Source organism: Thermobia domestica, chromosome 8 (assembly GCF_964235325.1).
Source record: "Thermobia domestica chromosome 8, izTheDome1.hap1.1, whole genome shotgun sequence".
Classification (NCBI taxonomy): Eukaryota; Metazoa; Arthropoda; class Insecta; order Zygentoma; family Lepismatidae; genus Thermobia; species Thermobia domestica.
The window spans coordinates 143,956,057-143,976,767 of record NC_137461.1 but is presented as its reverse complement, the minus strand read 5'-3'; the positions used below and the strand labels follow the sequence as shown (position 1 = coordinate 143,976,767).

Here is a 20,711-nt window from a genome sequence, read left to right as displayed (position 1 = left end):
TTCAAGATACCCACTTATAAGATGACCAGACATCCCGTTTTGAACGAGTTTGTCCCCTTTTTATTTTTTTCAGAAAATTATCCGAAGTCCCAAGAAAAGCGCAAACGGGACGCAAAATTTACCGTTTCTGGCTCGTAGTTACATAGTATGCTAGTTATTTCTCGTATGATCATTAACAGTGTTCTCAAGGAAAAACAAACCATTTTACAAAAAATTCTGCCGTTAAGAAATGAATTCAAGAGAGAATCGATCTTGATTCCTGTAAAATGTTAATCACAAAAGATAATCACAATTAAAATTTAGAATAAGCTTAAATAAATAAAAAATGGTTATTCTGAAAAGCTGAGACTTTTTCATGACTGACATGAATAACGACTTAACTATACTTAGGAAGAGTTTCAAATCCTGCCAGTTTGCCGTGTCTCGATTGATTGATTGTCTAAATCTGCCCACCATATTTACGTATAACTGTATTTTGTCCAATGGAAACTAGACTTAAACCGAATATTATATATATATATATATATATATATATATATATATATATATACAGGGAGTTACAAAAATGTGTCAATATTTTGGGAAGAGCTTCCTCATATCAAAAAATAAAAACAAAAGTTTATATGGACCTGTGCTCAAAAGTGAATAGTTTCAGAGTTATAGGATGCCGAAAACGTGAAACGAGTGAACTTCATTTAAAACTTCATAGTTGCACTTCTATGAGACGTATCGTAGTCGGGTCAAAACGTCACTGAGGAATTGGTATGTGAACTATCCAAATATTTACTTTTAAGAATGCTCCAGTACTTGTGCACCTACTTTTAGAGAGGTAAGTGGAGAGTGATCAAGTACTGACAAACAGCCTCTCTAAAAATAATTGTGGAAATACCGAAGATTCTGAAAGATGGATATTTGGATACTTCACATATTAGTTCCTCAGTGATGTCTTGACCCGACTACAATCGGTCATATAGTAGTGGAACTATGGTTCTTTATTTTATTTTTATTTTTTTCGAAATCTTATAACGCCGAAACTATCCACTTCCGACCACAGGTCCATATCGACTTTTTTTTTAATTTGGTGTATGGAATCTATTCCCAAAATATTGTGGCAATTTTTTTAACACCCTGTATATACATGAGTTTTATTTTGACTACATATATTAACGTATTTAAATTCAGTTTTCTTACTGCAACTTTCATTCAATCCTCCAAACTTTGTCACGAAGAATGACATCATGAGGAAACCAACATCAAGGCATGTGGTCTTTTTAGTACCTAATCTGACATTAACGCTAGTACAAACTAATTTGTAACAGGAACGCAGGCATAAAGTATCTCCCAAGTGAGTAAATACAACTGGGCTAACCACACGCTGTTACCTGCAATGACATGTCGCTTTTTTTTCTTTTTTTCTGATTAACTGGTAAACAAATGCAACGATTTCAATATAGTACGTTTTGATGTAAATAAACTTAATTCTTTGTAAGTTACTCAAAACCGTATTCAAATTGATAATTCGTTAAAAAGTTATCGACAAAAGAATTTGTGTGAAATAAAGATGCGTTTTCACTTGCGACTGAGATTACCGTTATGAAAACTATAGTCTCGATTCTATTTATGCATTCGGAATAATAGAATTGCAACTATAAGACAACACAACTAGAATTTTATCTGAAATAATTCGTGGTTCACACAGAAACACGGAAGTATAAATTTTCTTCACCAAGTTAATGAAAAATAATAATAAATAATAATAATAATAATAATAATAATAATAATAATAATAATAATAATAATAATAATAATAATAATAATAATAATAATAATAATAATAATAATATTAATAATAATAATATTAATAATAATAATAATAATAATAATAATAATAATAATAAAGAAACAAAAGGAAAATATGTTTCAATAGTAAACTCAAGTAATTTGCACAATTTATGTGGAATGGGTGTGCACTCTCGCTGGCGGCTGTACCCTTATATTAGAGTGGAATTCCTATTTTTGAAATTTCTTTGTAAGGAAATTTAGAGTAAGTTGAACAATTATGACCAAACGTTCTCAGTACAAGTAATTCTCCTCAGATTGCAATCAGTACCAGAATCGATTAATTTTGCAGAAGTTACTAGGACAGTTTCCAAAAAGCAGAATTATTTTGGACATGATCATACAATATTAACTTTTACGATTTTTCTACTCTTGCACTCAAACTTTAAATAGAACTACGAATTTTGAAACTGAAATATCCAAAAGGTACCCATTTCGCTCTTGATTACTGTGTTATTCAGTGCAGCAGTTAGGAAACCTAAACTTAGAAATTTTTACTATGAAAAGTTTTGGCATGGAAGTTTTCTTGGTGGTCAATCTTGCATGTGACTTAGCGAACACGTCCAGAAACTTCTAACTCGGCCGGTCACCACTGTAGCGCATGTCGTGGCTAAGTGCAAACTGGTGCTGTGCTACCTCATCGCCGTTTTAACAATGAAACAAGGAGTGAATATCAATTTATGTGAGCGATTAGAGAAAACTACAACGGAATTATTCGACGTGTTAAAAAAACGGTTTAAGGGGACAATTTCCTTTTCTCCTTGTAATGTTCTTTAATCGCATACGAGGTTCAGTGCTGCCAAGACTCTTAACTGAGCTGGAAATTTCTATACGTGTTCTCAAGGTTACAAGCAAGATTCACCACTATCAAAAACGTGTGCATAACTAATTTCGCAGAAAAAGAAAATAAGTCGTTTCCTAATTGCTGCATTGTGAATATTGTTCAAAAAATCATGTTAAACGTCGAATTCTTGCTGTCAGTTGTCAACATTCTTAAGAAACATAAGAAAAAATTTAGTAAGGATAGGATATATGGGAATTAATCAAACCAGATATCAAAAATAAATAAATAAATTAACAAAATGTAAATATTGGTCTTTTTTTCATGTTGCCCATTTCCTATACAAAAGTGTATAAAAAGAATAAGGTGAATTTGTCTCCACAACGCAAAGTTTTTGGTGTAATTAACTTTTTTGTATGTTGCAAATACCAAAATCAACCTATCCAGTACCCAGCGCAACTTAAAGCTGTCACATCAACTTGAATATTACTCCAAGGAGGAGGTGCGCCGTATTATTAATTTTTTATGGGCCAAGGGAGAGAAACCATCTAACATTTATCGAGAATTTGTGTAAGAGGTCTATGCAGAAAGTGTTATGTCGCAGAAACAAGTGTGTGTGTGTGGTGCAACGCATTTGCAAGTGATAAGAAGACTGTGACAGATGATGACAGACGTGGAAGACCAGCAACGTTCATCACCGCCAGGAATGTGTGTGACGTCAATGCGATGATTCGTGACGACAGAAGAAAGGGTTGCATAACATTGCAAATGCACTGGAAATCTCATACGGTTCAGTGAGGAGAATCGTTCACGATCAATTTGGGTTCAGTAAAGTGTATGCGCGCGCTAAGTGCCAAAACATTTGAGTAAGGACTAAAAATACCTTTACATGGGCATTTCCTTGATTCACTTTACACGATAACCCCACGAAGGAAATTCATTCTTTCATCGCATCATAACAGGCGATGAAACTCCAATACCTCTATATGGGCACATGACTCAAACACGAGAGCATGATATGAAAACATCCCTCTCACTGCCGGCCAAGAAATTCAAAACATCTGCCAAGAAGCCAATGGCTACTGTATTTTGGAACCATCAGGGTGTTATTAATTTTGAATTTCTGGTAAAGGGTACGAGCATTACTGCAGACACGTATTGCTAAACCATGGACAGGCTGTAGGAAGTCATACGTGAGAAACGAAAAGGGACAGTACAAGAGAGGGTATTGTTACTGTACGATATCGCAGGACCACATGCAGACCAACGGACCCGTATACACGTCATGAGTTTCAACTGGGAAATTCTTGACCATTCTCCGCACAGTCCTATTTTAATTTTTTCCGACTACTATTTTTTGAACCCCTAAAGAAAAGGTAGCATTTCGATACACTGAAAGAGGCACAATAGGCTACGGTTACCTGGTTAGGGAACCTAGGGCAACATTTCTTTGCAAAGGCCATGGACAATTTGGTGTCACGTTGGAGTACATCTTTGGACCGCAATTGTCCCTATGTCGAATATTAGTGTGATACCATGTATCAAATATGATGCAGTTTCAGATATTTATCTCTGCACATTTTTTTTTAGTAAATCGAAAACTCACTTTACTTTTTGATACAGCTTTGTAGATTGTTTAAAGTTCGATACTGCTTCAAAGTGATATATTTTACGGAAAACTCCAGAAATGGACAAATGTATTGCCATTCTCAGGAGGTGAAACTTCAGGAGATACAAAACAATAATTAAATAGAACGTCTCAAATGTGTGTCTGTTCCGCGTCATTGTGCAGTAGCCTTTGGCATGGGAGACCCGGATTCGATTTCCGACGGAAGCTCATGTGATACGGATTCTGTCTCAGTAGTCAGTAGGTCCGTCTCATATAGCCTCTCTGCTGACAGGAACTCAACTCAACTCAGCCATTATGCAGCAACAAGAGCACGAAGGTGAGGCATTGTAATGAAGGATGTTTTAGCTGGAGTGTTTGATATGTGAAGAAAAAACTTTCTACGGCAATTATATGGAACCGAATAAATTACTATGACATAATTCAACACATACATTTACAAGGAAAAAGTATTGACACTTTCAAAGAAATTCTTCGTGTGGTTAAGAGAAAACAATCAATCATATTCTTCGTGTGGTTAGAGAAAACAATCATTCAGCTGGCGCTATAGTGAATGCGATTACTACCTCTGAGTACGAATGTGATATTAAGAATATTCCCTTGGCTGATAATACAGTTGAAAGATGTGCTATAATAAAAAAATAAAAAAAAAACTTAATTAAATCTACAGCTGGTGAAACAAATTCAATGTTTGCAATTTCATTGAATAATCTACCGATGTAAATGGACTAAGTATTGCAAGTTCGAATCTTTTATTCGTTTCACTGAACAGTATCTCAGTTGCAAGGATATTTCTTATACTACCAAAGGAAAGGAAAAGTAATAAATTAATACACATGGAGACAATAAATTTGTTGTGAAAGAATTGTATTGGTATAGATAATGTCCCTTCAATGACAGATTCCATACAAGAATCCACTACATTAACAAAACAACGAAAGCAAAACATGATAAATACACACTGTTTTCCACACAGAGAAATGATAGTAGCAAAAATATTGGAGAGAATTTGAAGTCAGTTTTCGACAAGGTTGTTCAGATGATAAATTACTTTCATAGCAAGTCTCTCGAGTGACGACTATGTGCCCAGTTATGTAACGAACAAGCCTAGTTATGTGCCCAGTTATGTAACGAACAAGCCTAGTTATGTGCCCAGTTATGTATAGAACAGTTTTTTTTATAAAAAGTTAGAGAAGGGGGCTATCCAGAGGGCGAATACTTGATTGTATGTATGACCTCAAGGACGCAATATTGCAATGATTTCAGTAAGAAAAGAAGACAAGATGAACTCAGGGAGTTTCCTTTCTGATACATTTGAAATTCAAGATACTGCAAATGTTAATCTACTAGGTAAATGTGCAAATCATCTTACCGCTACAAAATTGGAGTTTTAAAGAGATAAAATTAACAGAACTAAGGACCAACAGCATTTAAAACTTGCCAATACCATGAATAAGATTTATGCAGCTTCTGAATTTTACTTCAACCATATTTTTCCCAACTAAGTAAACGAGCGGTGATATTTTACCATCAACATATTCATGGGGGGCATGGTGGTTTAGTGGTAGGGCCCTCATTTCTAGTGTTCAATCGCAGCTCCAGTGAGTTTGAGCTAGACAAAATAGTGTCCGTTGGTTTTCTCTGAGTTCTCCCATTTCCTCCCACTTTCCCATTCCGCTAATTCTGTCATTACAATCCACCATCATTAATCAACAGTCGTCTTTAGTTTAAAGGGTATAGGCATGTGACGTAAAACTGGAAATTTTGTTTCGCTTCGATATATTCACGTAAAATGCTTTTTCTGTTACGATTAATAAAAAAAAAAAAAAAAAAAAAAAAAAGAACAATCAACATGAAAGTTTGAAAATGTCAGTTGAAGAAATGCATGTAAATGTGTCCTACATCCGACACATACACAGATACATATACATACACAACACATACACATAGATATACGACAGAATTGTAGCGCTCGTAAGCCAATGTGAATTATTGAACATGAAGATGAAACTTTTCAATATCATTGAGAATGTACAAACATGAAGTGTTCTATCTGTGAGAAAAATGTTTAACCCCTAATCAAAAAAATTAACATTAAAAATAATAAATAAATATATAATAATAATAAAACCATATTTATTACCACAGAATATATGTTTTATAATTCATATCAGTGAAGGGATATCTTGAAAAATTGTGTATTATTAGGGTGTCGCCATACGGTGAAGGTTGGAAAGCACTGCTGTAAATGATTCAACAGAGACTGATTATTATTTGTTGTTCTTTGAATTTCATAATATTTGGAAAAATGTAGAAAAATTAGTGGGAGCTTATTCAACACACTTAAGTTTTAAAAATTTAATTTCTTTTATAAAATGAACCATTGTACAACTTTTCAAAATGATTTGTAAGTAGATTTGAAGTTTCGTATCCTAAAGTTGAACACACATTAAAAAAAAAAAAAAAATTAAATCCTTTGAATACGTTTTGTTTCTGCTAAACGAAATACATTGTCGCTGTTCCTAAAGCACAGCTAAAGCTTTCTATGCCACTAACAAAATGAAACTTCGAAGCGATTTTTGGAACACCATGTACTACTCTCTCGTCTTGACAGTAATAATAACATTTCTGAATTAACGTAACATTTCTGTCCCAATCTACTCGAAAACAATGATCAGAAGATTAACTGATTGTGGTCAGGAAGTTATATTGTTTTTCACGTCTATTTTAATTTTAGTGTCTTTCTCTGTTGGGACGAAAATTATATAATGCATATTTGTGTTTAAAAATAACAGCAAATACAAAATCAATGAAATCTATTAAAAGTGCTTTATATACTGTAACATGCTTTCTGAAGCAGATCTGATTTTATTAAGTAAAAGCTAACAACAATAATAGGATTATTAGATACCTAAAGGAACGAAACCACATTAACATTGTAACGGACCATTTTGACACATGGTCCTTACAGTAAATCTATGCTGTAATAGAAATCCAATACGTCAACTCCTACGTTATCTGCATATCTGAAAGGTTGAAATAGTTTGTTTATTTGATCGATTTCGTCGTTATTTCAACGATTATTTATATCTAGATGTTCAATTTATAAGTAAATATGCAGATTCGGAATAATGAACTACATAATAAAAAAACAATTTTGTAATTAAATATATTTCAAACTATGTAACAAAATAGTAACAAAATAATTATAAATTTTACCATTGTAACTCTTTGGAAATTCAATCTACAATTTTGTTATTTTAATGAAAACCTAACTCTTAATGAAAAATTTGTGAAAAGAAAAAAAATGTGGTAGTGACAGAATTTATTGACATGGAGTTTTAAAAATGTCATGATAATTAGTTTTGAAGGTTAATTAAGTTTTATTTACTACTAAACGTGTATATTGTTCTAAATACAGGGATTATACTAGTTGTTAGTATCCCATGTTTAATATTATATATAAATATATAATTTAAACCACGTATCTTTGTCTTTCGATTGAATAGGTATGTTCGTGAAGTCCTATAAATATGAGAAACATGTTCGAGTAAGTAATTGAGATCCCTGACCAAATCTCCTAACACCTAATGATGTCCCAGTCTTCTTTCGTGCTATAGATAAAATTTAGTTACCAGTTATGTCGTTGGTTATAGTCAGCATAAATATATACAGATGGTCGTTGTGATATCCAGATTTCTTCATTTTAGTTACTTCTATTTCCTTAGGATGACATGGTGAATGAGTACTGTATATATTCATAGCTACTGACTACGTATAATGGTCAGGTGTATATAATAATGTCACGGTGAATGTGTAAAATAGAGGCAATGCTGCAATATGTTAATGCTGGTGGTGAAGAGCCCGCGTATGATTAGTTACAGCGTATTCTTCTCTTCATAGTATTCATGTCTGTGGTCCATGGTTAAGAAGCCTGATCGTCACTAGGTAGCATATAATACGGTATCTCCTATTTATTCATTCTTATATTGAATTATCATCATCTTCTTGTATTGATCATCTCATGACTGACATTCCAATTAGACGTATGGGTTTTACACACTACAAAGTACACAGTACTTCTGCAGAACAACGGACCACGACCAGGGAACTTGGCAGCGTATTTAGTGATATCCGGGCCAAACAAAAACAAATATTAATCTATTTGGAACCGTCTTGTGTTGGTTTGATGATGTCCAGAGGAGTGACCCAACGAAATGAAGGGGCGGCTACAACATATAACTTTATTTTCTGGTGAACGAAGTAGGAACTATGTTGATTCTTCCCTTCTGCAACTTAATAAGCCCATTTAAGTCAACTTTCATTGAACAGAAACATGTTGTTCTTATTTTAGGGAAAACTGACATGAACAGAAACTTTCCGAGAACTGTAAAACTCAGATTAACAAACACAAACTGTATGGAATTTTACACGACTTATTATTATTATTATTATTATTTTCATTAAAATATTAGTAACAACTACATTAGAGCCCCAGTGCCATAGTCGGTAGGACATTTACCTACTAACGGGAAACTCGTTCTATGCCTGGTTGGGGAGGTTTTCTTTCTTTGTTGTCCTACGCCTGTCCAATTGTGTCATAGTTCATCTGGCCTCCTTTATATAAGTATGCAGAAAAAAAAATCGAAGGTAAAGGCGGCTGTAGTGTGAGGCCTTCATTCAAAACGTATGTGGGACACATTGGTTTGCCTCGAACGAGAGGAGCGGGGGCGGGGGAAGTTATCACAATTAACTATACTAGCCAGCATTTTTTTTTCACATCTCCAGGGTAAGAACTCGCGACTACTGAAGAAGAAATTATGTAAATAATTGAAGAAAAATACTAAAATTTCAAAAATAATACAAAGTTCTTCAAAAAAGCAAAATAGTTTATTGTTATTGTCAAAACTTGTATATTCTTTCCTTTATTTATACTTGTAATGTGAAATGAATTCCGCACTCGAACCTCATTAAGATCATAGTTAAATTTTTAAAAACTCATTCCTCCTATGGTCGCATACACGCCTGCTCATTTCCATTTTCATACTAAACCCTTTCAAAATTTCAACTTCGAAAATCTACTATGAAAAGTACAGATGAACCCAGGAAGCATGTTGCCAATTGTGAGACGCATATTTAATATGAGGAATAGAATATACTCTAAGGTATATATTTAACAGTGCAAGTTTGACAAATTTCAAAGAATTGTAAGTCTTGTTTAAGTGTATTTTTTTTTTTTTTTTACATTGTTACTGAACTTAAAGAAAAGAAAACAGAACAAAATGAAAGAAATCGCTTGACTTTTAAATGAAAATGTTATGATCATTTACCAGATATAATGTTAATGATATCGCGGTGATGATAAAGGACATTTAGAATAGCTAATGTTTAATATGTAACAAACACTTCGATATATTTTAAATGGCGCTAATAATTAAAATATTCTCAGATTTTCACTAATAATTTCAAAGTATCAAATGAGTGATATACACGTAGCATATTATGGAATTACTACAAATTTGCGGAAAGATAACGTCGAAATGAAACAAAATATATTTAACGTTTAGTACTTAACCTATGAACAAACAAACAAAAAAAGTAATTGAAAACAAGTAATAATTACACAATGAGCGGTGACAGAAAGAAAGAAAGAAGTCATGCACTGATTATTTTTGTCCTCTATAGGTAAATTATAGGCTTGCCTGCGGTAGCAGTAGGCAACGAAAAAAAAAAAAAAAAAACAATGGAGTATCAGCAAAAAGGTGCATTCCTTACTAGTGAAAGGCCAGAGGAAAAGATTAACGTATCTTCCCTAAGAACACGAAACATAGAAATGTTCATTTTTAAACGAGTTACTCCAAATGCGTAGAACTGAAAATTCAATCTCTCATACTGCTAAAGTATCTGCGTCACGTATTTTGGAAGGAACAAAATGTAACTAAGACACGGCCAGGAAATACGCAAAGGAAGATGGAAGTCAGGAATTTTTATTTAAAAAAAAAAAAAAAAAATCTGGAAAGAGAGAATCTGAGCAAAGTGGAAGGAATAAGATTATTTCTGGTCGGAGAACACAAAATGGATTCACGAGAGTTGGATTTATAGTGGATCAGGAGACAGGAAGGTGAGTAAGAAGTTACAAAATAGCAAGCAACAGAGTCGTAGCAGAAAAAGTAGCTACCAAACCAAGTGATATAACTATCATGGGAGTGTATATGCCAACAGAGAACGATAATGAGGAAGCCGAGCATATCTGAGGAGCGGATGCGAAAACGTCATGAAAAACTTACAAGAGAAAAGTCTTATTCTCGTAGGAGACTGGATTACGGTCATAGGAGAATGCTCAAAAGGGAAAACAATAGTGAAATGACTAGGAAAGCGCAACGGAAGGGGCGAAAGATTGATTGTATTTTACACGAGGAGTAAGCTAGTAGTAGCAAATACTCTAATTAGAAAATATAAGCGCAAAATTTTTCTGAAACATTCCTGAAGAACAATTATACTAGAGAGATTACATACTCCTTAAGGAAAGATCCCTAAACCAAATTAATAACTGCGGAAGATATCAAGGAAACAGTGACCATAAGTTAGTTCTGATGAAGAGTGATCTGAAATTTAAGAAACTGGGAAAAAAGGAGAAATATTGAAAACTCAATATAGGCAAACTGAAGAAAAGACATTCAAGATGATTTCACGAAAGAAATACATACGAGAGCACGAACCAAGAAAAGAAGAAACTAACGAAGAGAGATAACACAAAAACTAGCCTACTTACTAACGCGAAATAAGTGTTAAGTTGAGAAGAAAAACTAGGAAAGAAATTCCGAAATTAATGGAACAAAGAAGGAAATTGAAGGCTATCAACAACAAAGCTAAGAAGCAATATAGAGTGATTCCATTTCAAATCGTCCAGGCTGGTCCACATGACTGTCTCAGATTTAGTTTATTTTTTTAAATGAGAAACTACATACAAAATTATTAGACTCGTATATTTTCTTTTTGTTGAAAAAAGATTCTCCTTCGATATACAGCCTTCCAAAATGGCGGCCCTCCTCTCGGATTGCTCGAAAAACTGAAAAACATGTCAAATTAAAAGTTTTATTGTAGAGAAACGAGTGTACTTAGTAACATACTCTCAATAGTAGGAAGAATATAAAGTAGTGTGTTTCCGTGGAAGTGAAAAATTCGTCTGTTGGTCCAATAGGAATCGCGCAATTCACTCGCAATGTTGCCAACTTTCCTGAAACTTTTGCTAACTTCAAACATTTTTATTTCCGTCCTCACGAGCCATATCAACCTCTGCTTCTAGCATCGAAATCTACTCGATAAGGTCTCTTGAAAATGTAAAGGACTTACGTTTCTGATTATTACAGCCTACGTTATACGATGATGAAAAGCTGAAAAATTCATTAAGACGCCATTTTCTCAAAACCCCATCTTTTAAAAATCTGAATTTCTTACAACTATTGGAGAAGTACCTAAGTATTTAATATCCGTTAACCGTTCATGTGGCTGCAGTCCCTAACGTTCGCAATTAATTACTGAAATTTCGATTTTTGTACTTGGAATGTAAATATTTCCTATGGGAATTTAGGTTCTGTACACGAGACGATTTGAATGAGAGTATGAAAACTTTGAGGGTTGAATCCTGACTTCAAATCAAGTAGAAAAGTTCCTATAAACATGAGTCGAATTCCTCTTCGTTTTCGAGTTACAGGGTTTTCAACTCGGACCCAAAATCGGCTCGTGACCATGGAAAATAAATTATATATTTCGCGTTAAATCAGAAATTATGCGTTAAAGTTATGGTAAAATTCAGAAAGTTGATTTGTGTCAATATGATGATTTTTACGTGCCCTGCAATTCGGTTGTCAGTGTTGCCAACTTGATAGAATTTTGTTTCCAAATGACACTACATGGTTTTTAATTGATATTTGGTATTCATTAATGATTGTAAACATCACGTAAACAATTTTCCCAACATCACCACAGTTTTCGAAAACTTACATGTATTTCATTAAAAGGTTTTACCTCGTGCATTATTGATAGTTTGAAACATTGAGTGTGAATTTCACTTGATGTTTACTATGATTAGTAAAAACCACAATGTCGAATAAAACTACGTCTGTGTAAGTTGTAATAATAATAATAATAATAATAATAATAATAATAATAATAATAATAATACTAACAGAAGAAGAAGAAATTTTGTTATTGCAGAATCTCTCGTAACTCTACGCATCAAGTTCAGATTTGGTCAAGAAGCGAAGTGATATCTGCTGGACAAATTGTAACGTGTTCAAGAAGTTCTGCTGCAACCACGAAACAGTTCATTATGTGATTCGGTGTCGTGAATATCGTCCAAGTGTGTTCTCTGGAAGCATGAAAATTGTTTTCACTGGTAGTGCACTTGTAGTGCACTAATTACAGTGATTGCGTCAATAACAACAATAGAGAAGTCGTATCACAGTAAGGACCGTATTACATGTGTTGATTATCCTAAAAGGCATAAGAGGATTGTATACGGAAAGAATTTTCGACAAAAAATTTATCTTGCGGTAAAATATATGTATTGCAAACAGCGTGCCTGCCAAAATGTAGTATTAGGAGAGGATGTGTGAAGGGTGTTTTGAATATTTACCATGAACAGCGTGAATGTGTGTGTGATATTGGTGACCACGGAAGAAAGTGTAAAGATGAAATTATGTACCAGCAAGATAAATAATTTTTTCTTCTAATTGTAGATTTGGAAACCGTTAACCAGACAGTTAACGTACTAAACATGAATGTGTCGTCATGAAAACGACCGTTATTGGTGAAACTTAAAGACTACGGTGAAAGATTCACCTCTCAAAATTTTTCATATTGCGTTTCCAATCGCCTTGTGCACACGACACAAATAATCATCCTCCCCTAATAGTATATTTGGGCAGACATGCTGTACGCAATCCATATATTTTACCGCAAGATAAAAATCTTGTTGAGAATTTTTTCTGTACACAATCCTCTTATGCCTTTTAGAATAATCAACACATTTAATACGGTCCTTACTGTAATAGGACTTGTCCATTGTTATTCACACAAACACTGTAATTAGTGTACTACAATGTCATGTTACCAGTGAAAACAATTTTCATGGTTCCAGAGAGCACTAGGACAATGTTCACGACACCGAATCATATAACAAGTTGTTTAGTGGTTGCAGCAGAACTTCTTAAACAAGTTCGAATTGGATGCGTAGAGTTACGAGAGGTTCTGCAATAATAATAATAATAAAAAATATTATTATTATTACAACTTACACAGACGTAGTTTTATTCGACATTGTGGTTTTACTAACCATTGTAAACATCAAGTGAAATTCACACTCAATGTTTCAAACTATCAATAATGCACAAAACCTTTTAATGAAATACTGTAAGTTTTCGAAAACTGTGATGTTGAGAAAATTGTGCTTTACGTGATGTTTACAATCATTAATATATACCAAATATGAATTAAAAACCATGTAGTGTCATTTGGAAACAAAATTCTATCAAGTTGGCAACACTGACAACCGAATTGCAGGGCACGTAAAAATCATCATATTGACACAAATCAACTTTCTGTATTTTACCATAACTTTAACGCATAATTTCTGATTTAACGCGAAATATATAATTTATTTTCCATGGTCACGAGCCGATTTTGGGTCCGAGTTGGAAACCCTGTAACTCGAAAACGAAGAGGAATTCGACTCATGTTTATAGAAACTTTTCTACTTGATTTGAAGTCAGGATTCAACCCTCAAAGTTTTCATACTCTCATTCAAATCGTCTCGTGTACAGAACCTAAATTCCCATAGGAAATATTTACATTCCAAGTACACAAATCGAAATTTCAGTAATTAATTGCGAACGTTAGGGACTGCAGCCACATGAACGGTTAACGGATATTAAATACTTAGGTACTTCTCCAATAGTTGTAAGAAATTCAGATTTTTAAAAGATGGGGTTTTGAGAAAATGGCGTCTTAATGAATTTTTCAGCTTTTCATCATCGTATAACGTAGGCTGTAATAATCAGAAACGTAAGTCCTTTACATTTTCAAGAGACCTTATCGAGTAGATTTCGATGCTAGAAGCAGAGGTTGATATGGCTTGTGAGGACGGAAATAAAAATGTTTGAAGTTAGCAAAAGTTTCAGGAAAGTTGGCAACATTGCGAGTGAATTGCGCGATTCCTATTGGACCAACAGACGAATTTTTCACTTCCACGGAAACACACTACTTTATATTCTTCCTACTATTGAGAGTATGTTACTAAGTACACTCGTTTCTCTACAATAAAACTTTTAATTTGACATGTTTTTCAGTTTTTCGAGCAATCCGAGAGGAGGGCCGCCATTTTGGAAGGCTGTATATCGAAGGAGAAATTTTTTTCTTCAAAAAGAAAAACTATTGGTCTAATAATATTGCATGTAGATTCCATATAAACAATATGAATGAAATCGGGGACTATGATGGGGACCAATTTTGTCTTGCCTGGACGATTTGAAATGGAATCGGTCTATAAAAGAATAAGAGAAGTCAGATCATTTTAAAATACTGAGAAAACAAACACAGGGAAAGTAGATGTGACTTACAAGAAAATTTTAAATTACGATCGTCAAAAAGCAATGGACTAGAAGATAACGAAGGAAGACCCATAAACGAAACTGAAGATAAACTGAAAACATGGAAGAAATATTTACATTTAGATGAGCTTTATTAAAGCGACATGCAATTGGAAGAACTGTGAAACATCAAGAAAGTGAAAAATAAAGGCAAGAAAAGACTGAATTTGAGAAATCATTACACTAGCTGAAATATGAATGAAAAAAAAAAAAAAAAAAAAAGTGTAAAGATAAGATACCAACAGAAATAATGTAAAGTGAGGAAGATAGGCTGTATACATTAATTAACATTTATAAAGAACGGAAGGTATCCCCAGACTTCCAGAAGAGCATAATAGTGACAATATGAAAATCAGCAGGTGTTGAGAATTGCAACAATCATGGAACAATAAGCTTTAAGAAATAAGAATTACTCTGAAGATCAGTTTGTTTCTGAAAAAATACCGGAACATAGAAAGCAGTACTTACATTACGAGGATTGGCGGAAGAAACGATTCGAGTAGAAAAAGCAACTTACGTAGCATTTGTGGACTTGAAGGAAGTGTGTAGAATGGAACAAAATAATCACGATTCTTAAAGAATCAAGAATGTACCACAAAGAACGAAGGGATTTGTACAAAGAACACTGTCAGTTTTATTTAACCTTTATATTAAAGGAATAAAAGAACTCAAGAACACCCACAGTATACGAATAGCTATTCACAGAAAACACACATGGGTCATTCTCAGAAAAATCAGGAATTTATGTATCTGGTTTTTATTATGAAAATTAAAGATTTTAAAAAAGTAATTCAATATTAAAAAACATGAATATAACTGATAGAAAACATATGAACTGAAAACTGAGATAAACATATTTTATACTGTTCAAATGTTGTCTACAGAGTGTGATTTGTCACGTCTGTGGACTGTCACTACTCACTGTTTTGTTTGTTTCGAAGTTTATATTTCACATATTAACATAAACCTAAGTCGTTAGCGTACATTTTTGGATTAAAGAAACATCTGAAAAATGTTTTTCGGGACCTTAAAGTTAAACTTAGTTTTCATGCTCGCTGAATTTCAGGTTTAATAGATGTAACCATAGAAATAGGTCACGTCTGTGGACAAAAAATAAAGTGTCACTAAATACCTCCAGGTAGCAGCACTATACTGTGTATACTTTGTAAACAGCCCCCAGGCAGCCATTTAATTCAGAGAAACATAAGGAGGTGCAAACTTTGTCATTTCTCTGGCTATTTTTTAAATTTACTGGACATTTTTGTAACAGTGTCAAGATCACCGCATCACGTCTGTGGTGGAAGTAGATTTCAAATAATAAGGTAAGTTCATAAAATAATTCAATGAATTAATAGTATTAGGTGTAAAGGCTTTGATGCCCAACATACATAGCATAATCTCAAAAAGCACATGGTCTAAAACAAAGGAATGTAAGTTTTGTCACGTCTGTGGACATCACATCCGTGGACACAGCCTGTCCATGGACATGACACCGTGTCCACAGATGTGACAGCGTACCATTCTGGTTGAAATGTAAAGAAAGACAGAGTATCTTGCAACCAAAACCTAAGAGCAATTATAGCCTATGAAGATTTCTTTCATCAGTAACGAAGTAAAAACCGTAACAAAAGTTACTTTATTTTTAAAAAAATCATGTTAATGCTTACAATTCTAGGAAATGTGATTCTAGCAGCACTGGGTGACGAATCTTGAATTGTAGTCATGTTTACTGCTACATACTACTGATACATGTATATAAACGTGTCTGAAAAATCTCAGATTTTTGCCACCATCATGGTGTGTGTAAAATTTTCAGCTTTGGATTGAAAAGCTTAATCTGACCAAATTTTCATAATAGGTTTTACCGTACGGGAGGTGGTGACAGAAATCATAACTTTCAGTGAATTGCTCTGTTTTCAGGCTAAATGATTTTTGAAAATGAAATGAAATCTTTGAGTTTTACGTCCCACGATTATGCCGGTTAGACTAAAGGAGACGGTACTGATGAGAAATGAATGAAATGGTGGAATGAAGAAAGTGGGAGAAAACAGGAGAACCCCAAGGAAACCCACGCACACGGTGTTTGTCCATCACAAAGTTCACTTAGCGCGAGCTGGGATCGAACCAGGGACGCCATGAAGCAAAAGTGAACGCTCTACCACTGAGCCACGCAGCCCCATGGTGGCTTTTACATGCTAAATGTTAAATAAGTTTTTTTTCTTATTTATATTTCCAGTCTTGAAATGGAGAACACTGAAGCAAGATGCAAAACAAAAAATGCAAAATCAAAAAAGAAATCCGAGAAAGAAATACAGAGAAGAAGAGAGGTGAAAAAGCTAAGTATGAGGCGTGCAAGGGAGAAATTAAAATCTGATCCTGAGAAGTATGAAGAAATTAAGAGGAAAGATAGGGAAAGAAAGAAAGCATCCAGGAAAAAAGTTAGTGAAATGAGCGAGTGTGAAAAAAGACAAATAAGGAAAGGTTGGCGTGAACGGACTAGAAAATACAGGGAAAAGAAAAAACAAATGGAACACGCACTATTAATTGTTGGAACACCACCTGAAAGTCCTGAACAGAATGAACCTGAACAGAGACCATCTTGCTCACGAGTTGAAAGTGGCCGGCAAAAAAGGAGGAAAAATAGAAAATTGCTGAAAAAAGAATTAGAAAAAATGAAAAAAGAGAACAAGTCATTGAAGAGACAAGTAAGCAAGTACAAACAAAGGTACTATAGGGTATTATCAAAAAAATCTGACACACCAATGAAAGAAGTTAAAAAAAATGCTCAATGGCCAAAAGGTTCCACCTACAGTTCGTCGACATCTTGCATTTGGCTCAGCGTTAAAAAGACAGATTGCTGTGAACTTCAAGAAAGAGCCACTTTTGGTTAAGAAAAGGAATTTAGTGAATATGATAACAGGAAATATCATCAAGAAGTACAGATTTTACCAAACTATTTCTTACTTGACTTCTAAAAATCTGTTGAAATCAAAAATCGGCCTTCGAAAAGCGAGAAAGCTCCAGAAACAAAAGCTTCAAAATGCCATAATAACATTTCTTGAGCAAGATGACAACAGCCGGCTCTGCCCTGGGAAAAAGGACACAATAACAAAATCAAAGCAGAAACAGCAAAAGAGATTATTATCTGACACAATGAAAAATTTACACCTAAAGTTCATAACCTCATTCCCGGAACACAAAGATCTCAGTTACCAACAGTTCTGTCGTGAATGCCCATTTTGGGATAGTTTCCCCGGATTGTCAAAAGCGAAGTACTTGCAACTGTAATTTGTGTGATAACTTTGGGATGGTTGTGAAAAAGTGAAGTTACTAGGAATGATTGCAGAAAAGTCTCCTAATGAACTATTGCAAAGCATAACATGTGAAAAAAAACACCAAATGCCTGGAGAAAACATGTTTGGAATGCTGCCCAAACGATAATCCAATTCTTATTAATGAATTTGAAGATTAAGAAATTAAGTACGAGCAATGGGTTAAAAAAAGAGAAAATCTCGTCACTAAAGATGGAACTCGAATCATACAAAAGACATGCAAAGAGATAATCACCTGTACTAAGCGTGAACTGGTTTTGAAGTTTACCATGCTTCTTAAACACTATAGGCAACATGTAGCCAACATTAAACATCAGTTTCATGTTACAAGCAGTATTAAGAAGTCTTTGGCTGACGATGAAGTTTTTGTACACATCGACTTCTCGGAAAATTATCAATGTAAATATGGCGAAGAGGTTCAATCCGTACACTGGAGGTTGTAGGAAGCAGGTCACACTTCATACTGTTATCATATACTACAAAACTGCAAGAGAAGAATCCGTCCAACACAAGTCAATCTGTACTTTGTCTGAAAGCACACGACATGATCCTGTAGCAATATGTGCACACCTGAAACCTGTATTTGCAGTAATCAAGAAAGTAGTGCCTAACCTCACGAAAGTCCACTTTCTGAGTGATGGACCCAGTACACAATATAGGAATAAGAAAATGTTTTACTTAGCTGTTACTTTCGTAGCAAAGGAACTGGAGGTTGACAGCCTTCATTGGCACTATTCGGAGAAAGGACATGGAAAAGGGGCACCCGATGGTATAGGTGGATGTGTCAAGAGGTTAGCGGACAGTATTGTGAGTCATGGCAAAGACATCCCAAATATCGATGCTCTTGTATCAGCATTGAAAGAAAGCAGCACAATTGATATTCACAGAATCAATTCAGAGGAGATAGAGGGTTTGGATAAACTTCTCCCAAGTGACCTACAGACTTTTCAAGGAACTATGAAAGTACACGAGATCGCATGGAGTAAGTACAACAGGACCAATATTCAGGCAAGACGACTGTCCTGTATGCAGTGCAATGCTGGGCAAACTTGTTTTCACTATGGGATTGGACAAGTGAAAATTAATGATCCAAAGTGTATCCTTTTTTATTGCTCTTTATAGAAGATAATTAGTATTAGGTAGTTTGTCCCCCTCTATTCTTAGTAGCCTGCATGCATATAGATTATTAACTGATCTTAGATGTTTGTTATTTTCTTTTGCCATTTTTCTCATAATTTATTAGCTACTTAATAACTTCAAGTGATTGATTGGTTTCCTTAATGAACATTAGATATTGCAAATTTGAAGCACTTAAAGGTGCAGGAAATCTATTCCGATGAGGAAGATGATCAAGAACCATCAGATACCATTACACGTAACAGCTATGTAGTCGCAGAGTTTAAATCTGACAGGAACCTTGTACAGCATTATGTTGGTGTGGTGGAAGGAGTAGACTCTGACGGAGAGCTAGTTGTCAATTTTATGAGGAAATCGACTGGAACTGACAAATTTATTTTTCCCAAAAATGCAAATGTGGAAACTGTTAACAAAAGTGCTGTGGTTCAAGTTTTGGCGCAACCTCAAATAAATAAACGTCATCAGTATATATTTACAGAGGACCTTACCAAGTTCAAAAATATGTACTGAATTTGTTACTACATTTTTGATTCAGTGCCAATAGGCCATGGGTACTTTTCAGGGTGTGATTTGTGATTCTTTAGTAGCTTTTTCATATTTTTTTTTTCTCGTAGGCCTTTGAAGAATTATATTAGACCATATTTATATGTTACGGGTCTATGAAAAATAGTTTTCTACATGTAGGCTAGAGTAAGAAATACATTTATACAGTCTAAATTCTCTTTTATTGTTTGTGTTATGTCTGTGGCTTATATTGTCCCAATTGTAGAACAAAGTATCACATCCGTGGATCAGGTCGTCACGTCTGTGGACATGACCTTTTTTACAGTTTCAAAAACTAATAAAATTTCCAAGTTTGATCTGAACCACTATACCAGTGTTATTACTTAAGCTAAGACCTACCTTGAAATCAAGTTTCAACAAATTTGAATAAATTTTAATTTTAAAAATTTCTGGAATGAAATTCCTGATTTTTCTGAGAATGACCCACATACTTAAATCTGCGTATGATAACACGTTGTTCATATTCAGTAAGAAACATTAGAAGCAGGTCTAAATGGAATGTAGTACGCAGCAACTCAATATGACGTTCAACAAGAGTAAAACAAGTGTTATGAGATGTTCAAAAAAGAAACAATTCAATGAAGATCAAAATAAGGAGAGGTGTAGGGATTCTGTTACTTAGGGAGTAAAATAAGTGATAATGGAAGCAAATAAGATGCACAATCTATAATAGCTCAGTCGAAGAAGACGTTTGAAGTAAACAAGTGAACAGTCGGGACAGTGACAGTCGGTGAATCGAACTCAGAAGCTCCAGGACTGCAAAGCCATGGCCGATCCGTGCC

General features: G+C 34.2%; 2 protein-coding genes across 4 annotated transcripts in view; one reads left to right on the top strand and one right to left on the bottom strand.

The window, feature by feature from the left end:
• Pss (phosphatidylserine synthase 1 homolog l(3)77CDf) overlaps positions 1-20,711 on the bottom strand; it is a 91,238-nt gene that overhangs the window by 6,547 nt on the left and 63,980 nt on the right. The window lies entirely within an intron of this gene.
• LOC145691849 (uncharacterized) lies at positions 18,684-20,014 on the top strand. The gene is made up of 2 exons (XM_081767163.1): positions 18,684-19,324; positions 19,520-20,014. The coding sequence occupies exons 1-2, from the start codon at positions 18,898-18,900 to the stop codon at positions 19,873-19,875; spliced, it is 783 nt and encodes a 260-aa protein (XP_081623289.1). The 5' UTR covers positions 18,684-18,897; the 3' UTR covers positions 19,876-20,014.